General features: G+C 45.9%; 1 protein-coding gene across 1 annotated transcript in view; it reads left to right on the top strand.

The window, feature by feature from the left end:
• The window catches only part of BPHL (biphenyl hydrolase-like (serine hydrolase)), a 26,223-nt gene extending 14,253 nt beyond the window's left edge, over positions 1-11,970 (top strand). Inside the window, exons 6-7 of the mRNA XM_008589010.1 lie at positions 2,290-2,413; positions 11,594-11,970. Of these exons, the coding sequence (XP_008587232.1) occupies positions 2,290-2,413; positions 11,594-11,681 (212 nt within the window). The 3' untranslated portion in view covers positions 11,682-11,970. The remainder of the gene's footprint in view (positions 1-2,289; positions 2,414-11,593) is intronic.
• The last annotated feature ends 3,332 nt before the right edge of the window (positions 11,971-15,302 follow it).

Here is a 15,302-nt window from a genome sequence, read left to right as displayed (position 1 = left end):
AATGGGATCGCAACCCTTGGTGTTGCGCCCATACCGGGTACCGGCAACGGGATCGCAACCCTCAGTGTTGCGCCCGCACTGCGCTCAGCCAGTGAGCGGGAACCGGTCTCCACATGGGATCCGAACCCTCGGCGGGAGCGCCGCCACGCTCCCAAGCGGCGCACTCTCTAGTGCGCCACCGGGCCAGCCCTCAAACATCCTTTTAATTGCTGAAAGAATAGAGTAGCTATGATCTGATAGCTATTTGGAGCACATTGTCACAAATTGGTTGTGATCGAAGGACCAATTTGATCTGTTAGGTAATCATTTCCAGCATGAGTCATCTATCAAAACTTGCACAATGAAAAATTCTTTTGGAAATGTTACTTTTCTGGTTTAAGTTCAAAACAGCAAATACATGCCTTATAATGATCTTGTTCAAAGGCAGTATGCACCCGTAGGAACAGGTCCTTGAAATGTGTTTCCCTCTGCTATTAAAACAAAGATACCATAGGGCCGGCCCGGTGGCACACTGCTACAGTGCGCCGCTTGGGAGTGCGGCGACGCTCCCGCCAAGGGTTCGGACCCCACATACAGACTGGCCGCTCACTGGCTGAGCAAGGTGCAGGCGCGACACCGAGGGTTGCGATCCCGTTGCCGGTCCCAGTCCGGTACGGGCGCGACACTGAGGGTTGCGATCCGTTGCCGGTCACGAAAAAAGACAAAAAGGAAAAAAAAAACAAAGATACCATAAAACAGTGTCTGAGATAGTTCTCCATTAAAGAGGGCACATTTGTGAAATGTAAACTTTTATGTTTTATCGAAGAGATCAGTGGAAAGATTGGAAGATTCAAAAACAGAAATAGAGTTAAATCAGCAATTCAAAAATACATCATGGTACAGAGGACCTAACAGTGTGTAAATCATCTCACAGCAGGACTGTTAATAGCTTGTCTTGCTTCTGTGCCAGTTTGGCAGAGCTTTCTGTTCATTACTGTGCCCTCACACAGATGACACTCAGTTTAGCATAGGGGTTAATTGCCCAGCTTTGGAGTGAGACAGGCCTGGGTTTGAATTCTGGCTTTGCCGCTTGGCTTGCTGTTGGGATGAATTTGGGCAGATGACTTAGTTTCTCTAAGCTTCGGTTTCCTGTCTGTGACCCGGAAATACTAATACCTACCTCATAAAGTTGTTGTGGGGATTAAATGAGATAATATATGTTCTGCTTTGGTATAGAACTAAGTACAATGTGTCTAATAAAAGGTTGTTATTACCGTTGTTATAAAAGTTCTTAATTTACAAGTAAGTTTACATACTAAATGAGTTAAAACATGTAACTACTCTAAGTGTTTCACAGGCGTGAAATGTTGAAACAGCTCCTGACACATAGTGAGCACTCAGTAACATTGGCTTTAATCACTATCATTTGATTCTATAATTGGCAGGTATGTGTCCTCCCAGGGACAGGAGAGGGAAGCTTCAGAGACCCAGAGAAGTAATTAATAGTCAACAGGTCCCCTTCTCCTTTAGCAGGCAGCGACCCTCCACTGAAGATCAGGGGAGGGGCCTAGGCTCAGGCCCCCAGCGTTTTCAGTGAGCTGCCGCACTCTCCTCTCCACCCAGGCAGAGAAGGAAGGGAGGATGAGGAAGCCAGGAACCTTAGACAGGCTCTCTCTTTAGCCTCATGACAGCCCTAGAGGAAAACTGCCCCTGTGTGAAACTGAAGCTCAAAGTGGTTAAGGAGACACCAGGATTTCACAGAGGCAGGAAGTGCAGTGCAGGACTGGAGCCCAGATGGTGCCGTGATGATAGCCTTAGAAACAGTGTTATAAACGGGGTTAGGGCCTAAAGTCAGTCTCTCAAAAGTATGTCAGTCAAGAGTGTCACAGAGGCACAAGTGATGAAGAGAAGCTTCACCACCACCTGTGAATTGTACTTCATTGTGAGGCACATAAGCTTTGACGGCTCAGAGACATGTTATCCAGCTGTCAAGAACTGCCCCATGCAATATAAAGAGTTATGGGGTCTTTGATTTTCCCACTATTTTACATGCAATATGAATTTAAATTGGGCAAAGCTGCTTGTTTACTAGTAGAGTTTAAAAACAAACAAAAAAAAACAGAGAAAGGGAAAAGGAAATCCAAAGAACACTAGAGCTGGAAGTAAGACCAGGCATGGTCAAATCCAGAACACTGTTTTCACAGACAGGGAAACTGAGGTCTGGCGGGGGAACATGACTTGCCGAGTTCTCTGTCTCCTTGTCTGGAGCATGGCTGCACTAAAGCAGGTCCTCGTGCTGCTGTCTTTCAGGTGGCATCTGTCGGCACTTGCTGCCCCTGGTCCAGTGCCCCACCTTGATCGTGCATGGTGAGAAGGATGTTCTGGTCCCGGGTTTTCATGCCGACTTCATACACAAGCATGTGCGAGGGTCACGGTGAGTGCAGGCACCACATCGGCATTCCCTGCCCTGGAAGCATTAAGTAAATGGGAGAAGCTACAGGAAGAACAAGGAGCAGTAGGAGTTGGGATTTTAGGGTGCACACCCCTGCCCCATTTTGCCAATGTCGGTAAATAGTACTGCTGTATTTTGGATACCATGGACTCCTGTGGGACAGGAGCCCTGATCTGTGGGTGACCAATAATTGGAAGGGAAGGTGCTCTCAGATAAATATCTCTCGTCATAACAAATGGCAAATGTGCTAATAGGTAGTAAATTCTCGAACACTGGTAACAGTTTAGATTTATATCAACCACTGTAAACTGAAATGATTTCATATAATTTGGGAATTTTCAGTTCAGTTTTTTATCATGTGAAAGCACTACCTACTCAGTAAAAAAATTTGGAAAACCGAAAAAAGAAAATGAATTACCCATTGCTTGCTACCCATTTAGTTACTATCATTATTAGCACTTTTGTATGTAGATATCATTCTATATTCTTTTTTTCCCACTTAAAATTATTTTGTAAACTTTTCATGTTGTTTCAGCCTTAAATATGTCACACTGTAATGAGAAACCCGTATTCAGAATCACAAAACACCAACGTATACCAAGCCATGTTGGTGGCTCCCTCAATTAAAATGCAGGCACATATCATTTGTTCTTTTTATCTTTACTTCTGCCAACAGACCTTGGATGTCAGAAAACCTTATAAGATATGCCAGCAGAAATTCTGTTATTCAATCCCATCAATTTTTGTATGTAATAGAAATTTATATTTTAGATACTTTGGCTGACACAAGGGCCAGCTTTTGCCATTACTTTTATCAGGAGTTGAATAAATTCATCACCTCCTTTACATGCAGCAGATGCATATCCTGGAGGTGAGAATGGGGTGTGACCATTAAACAAACGTATTAGAAAATATCCAAGTGAGTATGGACCCCTTCGGAGACTATGTATGCATTTTGGACATCTCTGAATTACTCAGTACGTCTTCAGAATTCTATGAAATTCTTTTGAAATTGGATTTTATTAGTGACCTAAGAAAATCTTCCCTCCCTCACCACTTTCCCTCCAGAAGCCAATTTCTGATGCCTATGCATTTTGGACATCTCTGAATTACTCAGTACGTCTTCAGAATTCTATGAAATTCTTTTGAAATTGGATTTTATGAGTGACCTAAGAAAATCTTCCCTCCCTCACCACTTTCCCTCCAGAAGCCAATTTCTGATGCCTCCTGAGGGCCAGCACTGCTGAACATGGCTGTTAGTGGTCCCTGTCCTCAAAGCCTTGCCACCCAGCAGGGACAGCAGGCACAGAAGCAGCTCCACTGCCTCCCAGTCAGACTCTCTAACATGATGTATTTAACAACAGATTCCTCTGAGAATTTTTAAATGTGGGGAAAATGTTTCTTATTCTATAATAAATACAATTACCATAAACATTTATAATTCCTGTACCCATATAGCATTTTTTAAAATTAAAAGGCATCTCTTTACTCCACATATTTTCTCCTATATCATTTCCATCATGAATCCAAAAAATATACATGATCATATATAATGAATAATCCGTTTGGCTAGAACATAAAGTGAGGAATAAAGGTAGAAGTTAGGTTAGGATTACACTGTGGATGGACATAAAGCTTAAATTGATTTAGTAGCCAATAAAAGGTATTTTTATACTAAGGTTTAATAAAATTGTAATACTAAAATTCAAATAGTATACTTTTTTATTAATCCTTCTGAAAGTTTTCTATATAATCTATACAATCTTAGCTTTTGTAATTGTATGTATATATTTACAGTGTACAAGGTGATGTTTCCATATAGCATTTTATATTTTAAAAATTATTTTACGTACAATGTGTAATTATACTTCATGACAAACAATGAAAAAAATTATCCATTTTAAATGTATGAGAAATCAAAGCTGAGAGGGTATTAAGCAATTTTTCAAGGTTGCATAGCTAGTAAATGACAAACCTAGATTGTTTTTCTCCTAATATAGTGTGTTTCCACCACATCACAGCTGCCTCTCATAAATATACTCTTACTATGATAGTAAGATGCCTGGAATAATATTCTAGGTGACCTGGTTAATTGTCTCCTAGCTTCAGAAACATCAGGTTTTTTCACACCGACAGGCACGGTAAATGCAGTGTGTTCCCCTGAAGAGCCAGGTTCAATAAAAGCCAGTCTGCAGGAAAGTTTAATTTAGGAATTCTGTTCCAGACCCATCTCCTAGCAACAAAATACATCAATATGGGAGAAAAACATACCATTATCAGGCAGATGTTAATTCTTTCTGTAGACTATTTTCTGGAAGAACATTTTCTTAGAGGAATATTCTCTGGAACAGATAGGTTAAAGGTAAAGTGTTGTAAGTAATGCTTGTCCAAAACTGGCTGGTATTTTCCGCTCACTGCCTTCCTCTGCTAAAGAAACCCTTTATGTTTGGCTGGTTAGTTTATTTGGGCTTCGCAAAAGGAAGGCAGATTCCTTGAGTACCACAGTCTCCTGTGGTTCTGTGCACCAGGCAGTCTGAACACAGGGAAGCAACTCAGTGCAGCAGGCTTCCGATCAGCAGGCATTTCCTTGTCTTGCTAGGGAAATTAGACTTAAAGGCACAGTCTGTCCCTTCACAGATTTTTACCAAGAAATACATACTGTGTGTAAAACAGATACCAAACTGCCTTTCCTGTCTCAGAAGTTATTTTGTCTCTTTCTCTTTCCTTTCTTTGTAGGAGAATAATAGAATCTCTTGGAATCAAAGAGGCCTTAGAGATCATTCAATTTCACTGTTTTAAAAAGTTGTTTTTAGGCAGTTGAACCCCTCTCCTAACAAACTCTTATGCAGAGTCTGAGATATGAAATGCAAAATATGAGCTGCTCTGATGACAGCAGGGTGGGAAGCAGACCCTGCCCTTGGGCCCTGTTGCCCTGGCCCAGCCCTCCCCCTGCCTGCCTTGCCAGCCTCTGTGTGGGTGTCCCTATTCCCAGGCATGGCGTCACCCACGAGGCCAACCCCAGCTGCATCCAGAAAGTTCTTGCTGAGCACAGGTTGCACCCCTTGGACTCTGGGGTCGAGATGGATAGGCCCTGGGGGACAGGAGAGGATGTCACTGCATGGCTGGGTCAAGCTGCAAGTACGCTCAGGTGTTTATTAGTGAGCTAGGGCTGCTGTCACAAAGTACACAGACTGGGGGGCTTAGGTAACAGAGGTGTATTTTCTCACAGTTCTGGAAGTCTAAAATCAAGGAGTCGGCAGGGTTACTCTCCTAAGGCCTCTCTCCTCGGCTTGTAGATTGCGTCTTCTCCCTGTATCTTCACACATCTTCTCTCTGAACCTGTGTCCAGATCTCCTCCTCTTTTGAAGACACTAGTCATAATGGATGAGGGCCCATCCTTATGACCTCATTTTACCTTAATTACCTCTTTAAGGACTCCATATCTAAGTAAGGTCACACTCTCAGGTACTGGGAGTTAGGACTTCAGCATATTAATCTGGGGGACACAATTCAGCCCATAACGTGTTTCCGAGGAGGTGCTCAGCTCTCAGGAATTAGAAGCCCAGCAGAGTTCCATGTCTGGTTTCAGACCAGGTGCAGAAGACTGGGCCCTTGCTGGACTCCCCCCTGTCCCTTCACCCCTTTCTTCTGTGGCCTGGTCTGATGCACTGCTCCTTCAGTTCAGCTCAGAGGACTGCTCCTCAGTGAGACTTCCTTGACTCCAGCTCACCCTGCAGTCACTCATCTTTCTGAGGTCACGTGGCTCCTTGTCCATGCCTTCCTTTTTACCGCTGCCCGCAAGTGAGTCTAACATTCTTCCTATTGGACGCTTCAGCCCAATCCCAGGAAGTAGTCCAGAATATCTTCAAGTGCCCAGTGCATGCTCAAAGAAAGAGAAGGCGAGAGCGGGAGGCATGCAGAGGGCGAGTCTCTGGGGATGGGCCGAGGCACTGGGACCAGGCCAGGCAGGAAAGAACCCAAGGGTGAAGGCTGTGTGTGCAAAGAGTTGGCACCTTGGGTTCGTGTCAGCTAAAAGGGAGAGGTGGGGAACGGCATCTTGCCTGGAGACCAGCGTTGGTATTTTGGGTTCCTGAGCAACATTCGTAGCAGTGGGGTTAAGGGCACCAACAGGGGACTCAGACGGACCCACGTTCGAGGGTTGGCTTGGTCCCTAACTGTGCCATTGAGCACTGCACATGATATTTCTGTACCTGTTTCCTCATGTGTAAAATGGAAATGATGATACCTATCATCTCAAAGAATTTTTTTGAGGAATGAATGAGGAGGTATTTGTACATTTAAGACTTAGAAGAGCTCAACACATGGTAGCTGCTGCTTTTGTGGATGGAATGCAAGTGTGAGTTCAGGTGAGAAGGGCCCCCAGAAGGCATCAGGGTATAGCTTGATATTAGGTGGGGCAGATGGCCCTCTGCCCCAGCTTTCAGGACCATTATTACTGTAGGTGTAGAGTTAGTAGTATTAGTGTAGCATTGTTAGTATCATAGTAGTATTAGTGTAGGGCAAATTAGGGGTCTCCAGAGAAACGGAACCAATAGGGTGTGTGTGTGTGTGTGTAGAAAGAGATTTATCGTAAGGAATTGGTTCACGCAATTATGGAGGCTGACAAGTCTCAAGATCCGCAGGGTGAATCAACAAGCTGGAGACCTAGGAGAGGCAATGGTGTAATTCCAGTCTAAGTCCAGCTGCCTGAGACCCAGGAGAGGCGATGATGTAGTTAGTTCTAGTCTGAAAGCCAGCACGCTTGAGACCCATGAAGAGCTGATACTTCAGCTTGAGTTCAAAGGTAGAAAAAGCTGATATCCCAGTTTGAAGGCCATCAGGCAGGAGAGAGACCCTCTTACTCAGCCTTTTTGTTCTATTCAGGCCTTCAACAGATTGAACGAGGCTCACCCACATTAGGGAGGACAGTCTGCTTTACTCAGCTTACTGATTCAAATGTTATTGTCATCCATAAACACCCTTATGGACACATCCAGAATATTGTTTGACCAAATACTGAGCTCCCTGTGGCCCAGTCAAGTTATAATTTTATATATAAAATTAACCATCACACTGGGTGCCTGCTCCTGTCCACAAGGGTCTTGGCCTTGTGGTGGGCTTGCAGAGAGTGTGCGGGCAGGCCAGCTGTGAGGGGGAGACTGAGCCATCTAGGTAATGGACTGGATGCTGTCCTCTGTCTGATGACAGTAGGAGGAAAGGGTCTTTTCTGTGGCTTCCTTGGCTTTTCAAGTCTGGCCACTAGGCCAGCCAGTAGGAGCTGTCCACTAGCTGGAGTGACATGAGTTGACCTAGGTGAACAGGATTCATACTAGTGACAAAGATTTGTTTTCAGCTCTAGAAAAGTGAGGTCAGGGTACTGGGGTAGACATGAAGGAGGGCGGTGCTGCAGCTTCCACTTCTGAACACTTCCAGCCTGGCCGGCAGTGAGTGCCCCCCTCTCCTAATGCCCCAGGGCCCTGCCCCACCACTCACCATCCGCCACCCCCCCCACCCCCCCCGCCCAGTGCCATTTTAAAGCCTCCTCTCTGCCCACTGGCTGCTCAGGTGGAGGGGAAAACAACTCCAGACTCTGCTTGTGGTCATGTTATAGGATTAACTGCAAATAGAATTAGCCAGTATTTTCAAAGTTGAGTCTTTTGCAGTTCAAAAACAGAGGGATCTGACCCATTCTAGACAAATTTTACCCACCACATTTTGTAGAAACTCTCAGAAGGGACAGATCTTTCAGTTGGAGGTATTGTGTTAGCCGACAAGTATAAAGAAACTGCTCCCAAGTTGGAGCATTCCTTTAATAAGCTGCACATAAGTAGAACCATCTTAAAGACTTTTGCACACCATAAAGTGCAATACAAATAGAACAATAAAATAATAGCAGACATTTATTAAGTGCTTACTGTGTGCCCACAGACCTTGTGCTGCGTACCTTAAAAGCATGGTCTCATTTCATCCTCAGAATAATCCCATAGGGAGATACTATTACTATCCCCATTTTCCAGATGAGGAACTGTGGGTTAGGGAGATGATATAACTTGCCAGGGTAGATCCCATGCTGGTTAGACCAGACGTGTCCTGATTCCATGAAGCCCTTGCGTTTCACCCTGTGATGGCACCTCCAACCTACATCCAGCCACCACAGGAAGGAGACGCTCACTGCGGTCAGAGGCCCTGGCCACGTTCCTGTGGTCCCAGCAGGCTCGGAAGGGCTTCGTCCTGCACGTACTATTTAAAGCATCAATTCAGCAGACCCTGACTGCCCAGCAGTATCCTGCTCCAATCTGCAGCACTGCCAAAAAAGCAGCCTAGGAGGCAGTTTTCTTTCTTTCTAATGCTTGAGACATGGTTGCATTTGAGAAAAGGAGCTTTTCTATCAGAAGTCTGCCCCCCATTCCCAAGTTGCCTGGGCGGCCGGCCATCAGGCTGAGAGGGGAGAGCCCGCTGGCCAGGGCATGGGCTGAGGGCCTGCTCCCCCAGGCTTTACCCTCTGAAAGGACCCTGTGGTTCACCCATTGTTACCTCTTTCCTAGGTGGCATTTTCTAGAAGGAGCAGAATGAAAAAATAAACCGTTTAGTTTCTGAATAAAAAGGGGCTGTTGATGGCAACCAGGTTAGGATGGCATCAAAAGGAATGCCTGGAAGCCTCCCCATCAGCCTTGTTGCTCCAGTTTCATAATGGAAGAGATCCTGGTAGCAGCAACCAGCCTGCTTTAGCTTCCACTTGAAACAAAAGTGCTCACAGACTTACTGGCAGCTTTACTTTATGGGTTCATAAATAATTTAGAGTTTTATCACATTGATCCAAAGTGTGGGCATGCTGCGGCACCTCACTCATGGCCTTTTACTGTGAAAGCTGGAAAAGGTTCACATGAGGAAAGAGGCCAGCATCATGAGGAAAGAGGCCAGCATCATGAGGCCAGCGTCTCACTTGTGCCACCTTGACCCAGCAGGACTTTATCAAGCAGAGGTAAAGTAACCACTGAATTTATACCATGGGATTAGACAGCTTTGCTTGCCTCAAAAGATCTCTTTTTGTGAAGGGGCCAGATGGAATGAGGAATCTGCCCTGGCAAATAGGAATCTGTGTTTACCCTCTCAGAAGCCCCCTCATGCCCACCTGTGCCATATGTTTAGCAGTGAGGGGCTTCCTACTAATTTTCCTGGAGAATGTGATTGTTTGAAAACCACTCTCCATGGAACAAGTGATTAGATCCTTTGCTTATTTGGGTTAGAATCCAGGGCAGACATGGTGGCTGCATTGCCTTGACAGCTGATATTTACATCTGATTATTATGCTGCTGATCCCAAGAAGGAACACAAGTAGGTTTTAGGTATAATAAATCCTGTGTCAGACCTATAGGATGAAGGTATACAAAGGACCTTGAAATGACTCCAGAAAGGTGTCAAGGAGAACAGTTTTCTTTATCCATCCATTCAGCCATCAGAGCAGGTCTCCCATATTTTTAATAAAGGGAACCTAGTTTTTACTTCCCCAAGATCTAGAGATTCCTATAGGAAGAGTATGGACAGCACTGAATGGCTAAATAGAAGGGATTCACAGCTGGTGTTTTTCCTTCCTTATCAGAACGAGTATATTGTGAAAACAAGGTAGAGGACTTCAAGTTTGGCATGTCTGGGTTTCCCTGCCTGAGAATCCAGCTTAGTGCAGATTGGGGGATGCATTTTACCTAGGCATGCCCTCCCATGGCCCTTAGCATCATTGGTAGTTGGTTTTTTTCTGCCTCCTAAAAACGGAGGCCTTCAGCATCTCTGCAAGTCTGTATGAAAACAAGGTAGAGGACTTCAAGTTTGGCATGTCCGGGTTTCCCTGCCTGAGAATCCAGCTTAGTGCAGATTGGGGGATGCATTTTACCTAGGCATGCCCTCCCATGGCCCTTAGCATCCTTGGTAGTTGGTTTTTTTCTGCCTCCTAAAAACGGAGGCCTTCAGCATCTCTGCAAGTCTGTTCCTTGTGTCGGGCAACTGGGATCCTACCTTTGGGGTTGATGCAGCTCATCCTCCTTTTCTGAACAGCATTAAAATTGAATTTAGAATGGTCTAGTTATCCTTAATGGCATTATTAACTTTCCAAGCACCTCAGAAAGATGCCAACTGTATATCTTCCTTTCAAGGTGATGATCTTGTTGCCCCATCCCCGCGCCCGACATGGCTGAGTCGCAAGAGAGCCAGCGTCCTGCAGGGACATCCCACTTCCCCACAGTCCTCCCAAGTGCCCAGCACATGAAAGCTCTTACCCCCGGTGTTGAAAGATCAGAGAATTAGGCAGTGTGGTAACTGGCATGCCCCAGTGCAGTCATTTTAATGTCCAATTTCATTGTAGACAAAATGGCTTGAACTTGTGCTCACATCCTGGAAGCTTTGTTTAAAACTTTTACTATATCTATAATTTTATAGCTAACCAATAAAATATAGAACTGAGAGAAGGCTGCCTTTGATAGAGAAATTGCAAACCAGTCCCATTTGACCAAAATCCTATGGAAAGGAAGAAGCCTTGCAAGGACTGTGAGGTGTGCAACTGTGGCAGCTGCACAAGTGGCCGCCGGGCACAGAACCGCCAATGCCGTCCCCAAAGAACTAGGGGCTTCCCCATTTGGCTGGTGGCTCGTGTTCAGACTCACTTGTTCAGTGTTCCCAATGTGATAGGAACTGAGGCCAGCAGACTGGTGGTGGCTGCAAATTGCAATCTTCACTTTCCCACTACACAGATGCCCCAAGAAACTCACCTGCCCACCCCGTGAGTTTTGCCCTTTCTTATCTTCCCAACCTTCTCTTTTCAAATCAGCTTCATTAAAATGGACTTTTTTTAAGTAACCACCAGATCACCTGACCCGCTCTGTCAGTTTTCCCGTCAAACCATTTGCTGCCTGACATGATTGTAAATGTAACGCGTGTCTATTGCTGTGAGGTTTGTGCCTCACAGTTGCCTCCAGGGTGCTCATCACCTCTAAGGGGTTTCACGCGTGTGGCTGTACTCATGGAAGGTTGATGCTGTTGCCTTACATTTTCCTCCCAGTAGCAGTCATAGGAAAAAATGAGGCAGTTTTTCACTTTAGAGTTTTATGAAATACTGGGGAAGGTAAGAGGTTTTTAAATGTGTCATTGATCGAAAGCTTTTTTGTTTTTTAGGTTGCATCTGATGCCAGAAGGCAAACATAACCTGCATTTACGCTTTGCAGATGAATTCAACAAGTTAGCAGAAGACTTCCTACGATGAAACTATCCCGGAAGCATCTAGTCTTGGTGGCTCCTTACCATGGGCTTGATCATGGTACTGTGTGTTACCTTCATGCCTTTAAACCTCCTCCCTGTGTCACACCTCAGCTAACCTCCTTCCCATGCTTTCTGCCCTTCCCTATAATCTGACATATTGAAAAGAGCTTAAGCTTCACTACCTACAAAAATCAAATCTGATTTTTGAACATTAAATGGTGAATTTCTACCATTGTCTTAAAAATTAAATTCCTGCCATAATTTACTTTCAAATAAATTTCAGGTAGATCATTTGTAGTGTTGATGTTTGCTATTTTAGGACATCTTGAATTTACACTGTACCTTTTATCTGAGATGTATGAGCTTCATTTACCTTTCTATTTCTATTTATCACATTGCTCAAAGACAAGTGGAGAAACAGAAGACAGTCCTTACCAAAGGTCTTCAGTTGTACAGATGCATAGAGTATCTGGAATAGCAGCAAATAAGGTGAGAAGCTTTGCCTTATCCCAAGAACACTCTCCACTCCTGGATCACTTTTCAGAGATCCCTTACTTTCATGCTTTGGGGCCCTGAAGATGAAAAAATGTGTATGTTCTTCTCTCCTACTAAAAGGGCAGGGATGCTATTAATTAAAACCACTAAAGCAGGAATCCTATGTCACTTAAAATTAAACCCTGAAACTTTATACGTAAAACATTTAGTGAAAGAATAAAAATGATTTGAAGTGAGAATAGAGCCGTCATGGTTTTATACACATGCTTTTTTATTAGTGTAGATATCTTAACAGACAATACTGTAATTCTGAAGTGAGTTCCACATTATTACATCAACAGTGTGTATTTCTGACGGAGGCAAAACTGAGCACCATAGTATACACATAGAAAGACCATGCTGGGGAAGACAGAAGGTCACTAAGTGTGCACGACTTATGGGACAGGAGCTCAAGCCTCGTCTTCCCCCTCCTCCTCCTCGAACTCCCCCTGCTCGTCGGCCGTGGCGTCCTGATACTGCTGGTACTCGGACACCAGGTCGTTCATGTTGCTCTCGGCCTCAGTGAACTCCATCTCCAAAAAACTTTCTATGCATTAGTGACCCTTAGAAACACTGGAAATTATAATAAAGGAGAAAGCAAGTTGAGGAAGAGGATAAATTTTTAAAAACCCAACTGCTTTTAAAATTAAGAACAGAGATAAGGGCTGGCCAGTTAGCTCAGTTGGTTAGAGTGCAGCCTCATGACACCAAGGTCAAGGGTTTGGATCCCTGTACTGGCCAGCTGCCAAAGAAAAATTAAAAACAGATAATTCTATAAATACTCAGATTCGGTACAATTAAACAGGCCAGGGTGAAGACACAATGTGGTCACGAGAGAGACAGGCTCTAAGCAGTTGTCTAAACCTCTGGTCAGCAGGCATTGGCCATCGGCTCCTTGAAGTGGTTACCTGTTGTCACTAGTCCTTTGAAATTACCTGTATCCTATTAAGCCCTGTTTGAAGTTTTTCCTGCTCTTTCTTCTTTCCCGTCAGAGACTACTCTGTAAAGGGAGGGTGAGAACAGCCGTCTGTGGACTGACATTGATCTCTGAGCTGTCCAGAGAGTGACCAGAGAAGCAACCGCCCGTGGACAGGGTGGAGTTAGGCCAGGACTCGGGGATTTCTGTGGACACAGTCTGACCTCAGCATTGGACGGGAAGAACTGTGATCTGCCTGGTTGTTAGGAAGAAGGTGAGTCATCGGGGCAAGTTCCTGCTGATCATGACTACATACCGAACACAAAGTTGTCTGGCCTGAAGATCTGGCCAAATGGTCCGGACCTGACCGAGTCCATGGTGCCTGGCTCCAGGTCCACCAGGATGGCTCGAGGTACATATTTGTTACCTGCAGGGAACAAGAGCTGACTTAGACCTGTGGTTGGCAAAGGAATCACAGGCAGGGTTGTGCTCTACGCGGCTTTCACAGCAGAATTCATTAGAATTCCAGCATCTGAGACAAAAGGGCAGAACAAGGGATTTTCTGCTTCTAAGAAAAAGGAGATACTGAGCATGCTTAGCCATGCAAACATGCAGGAGTCTTAAGTACCAATAGAGAAAAAGGAGATACTGAGCATGCTTAGCCATGCAAACATGCAGGAGTCTTAAGGACCCATAGGAAGCTTTTTCTAGCAGCTGGCATTTAAAATGAAATGCAGTAGCATTTCTTTGTCATCTGTGTGTTTCCAGGACATTCTGTCTGGCACAGTATGGAAAGCAAGGTTGCCTGGGCTAGAATGACCAGGTACTCACCAGCGGCTTCATTGTAGTACACGTTGATCCTCTCCAGCTGCAAGTCACTGTCTCCTTGGTAACTGCCGGATGGTAACTGCCTGTGGGGTCGATGCCATGCTCATCGCTGATGACCTCCCAGAACTGAAATGAAAAAAAGAATCCCATCGTGGCATGGCATCCCAAATATCACTAAGGATGGCCTTTTTTTTTTCACATGTCCTTGGAACAGCGGCTGTGTGGTCAGTTAACGAGTCCTAGAAGAGACCAAAGAGCTGTGCAGCCCTGTCTCCTGCAGCAGCTGCTGCTGAGGGGCTTGGAAATCCACAGAGCATCGCCATGTTATGGCGCTAGACTGAAAGGCTGGAAGGGGCCCTGGAGAAGGGGAGGCACAGCAGACCCCATTCTAGGGAAAGCCAGGGATGCAGGGGGCAGTGTCACCCAAGGCAGGGCTTGATGTCGCTGCCTCCCGGCTGATGGATGGGTCCTGGCAGGACTGAGGACCAGGTGGACACCAGTCTGAGGCTGCCTGCAGGGATCCATGTCTGCTGGCACAGATCCTGGGCAGCCCTCTGAGGGTGTGGGTTTATGCCACTGACCTACGTATTTGCCTCCGGGCACTGACCACAGCAGGGAAGGGTGGGCGGGAGCCCCTGTGAAGGAGCTGAGTGAAGGAGCCGTCCATCAGGCTCCATTGTGAATTTGCAGCAGGAAAGGGGGCGGGGGGTTGGGGGGCAATATGGCGGCTTTAAAAGCGACCACGTCCTCGTAGAGGCGCCCGCCCACACCCATGCACCATGCCAGTGCTGCGTCCCCGACTGCGGTGGGTCATGACAGTCCCACCCAGCGCAGTCACCTGCTGCCTCGCAGAGGGGAAACAAGACCTTCGTGCTACCTGTCATCGCGTCTAGAGAGTAACCTTGTTTAAGGGAATTTATCTAAACACCCTCGTCTGTATAACCCGAAGAGAAGCCTCTATAACATCTGCCAGTCCAATGACATTGCATTATTTCATTCAGATGGTATACAAAAATATACAATTTCACATGAAGCTGCTGAAGAAATATGACCATAGTCCCTATCCACATTTCAGAGACTAACACACCCAGGGGAATGCCAACGGCGTCCCACAGAAGGGCTGCGGTCCAAGGAAATTTAAAGGGCCTGATTAAAGGCACGCGCAGCTGCGTCGCCGCGCGCATCCTGGCAGGTTGGGAGGGTTCCTGGGCCCCGCCCGGCGGCCTCGCTGCGGAAATCGCCATTCGGGCTGTCCGGGGCCGCCGCAGCCTCCCCCGGGCCCCGGCCCCCGTCCTGGCCAGCACCCTCTGGGCCCCCAGCCTCAGCCCAAACCTTCGGGTTCCGCGG

This window comes from Galeopterus variegatus, unplaced genomic scaffold (genome assembly GCF_000696425.1).
Source record: "Galeopterus variegatus unplaced genomic scaffold, G_variegatus-3.0.2 Scaffold5154, whole genome shotgun sequence".
In the NCBI taxonomy this organism is placed as follows: domain Eukaryota; kingdom Metazoa; phylum Chordata; class Mammalia; order Dermoptera; family Cynocephalidae; genus Galeopterus; species Galeopterus variegatus.
The sequence above is the reverse complement of the archived record's forward strand: the minus strand, read 5'-3'. Positions and strand labels throughout refer to the sequence as shown.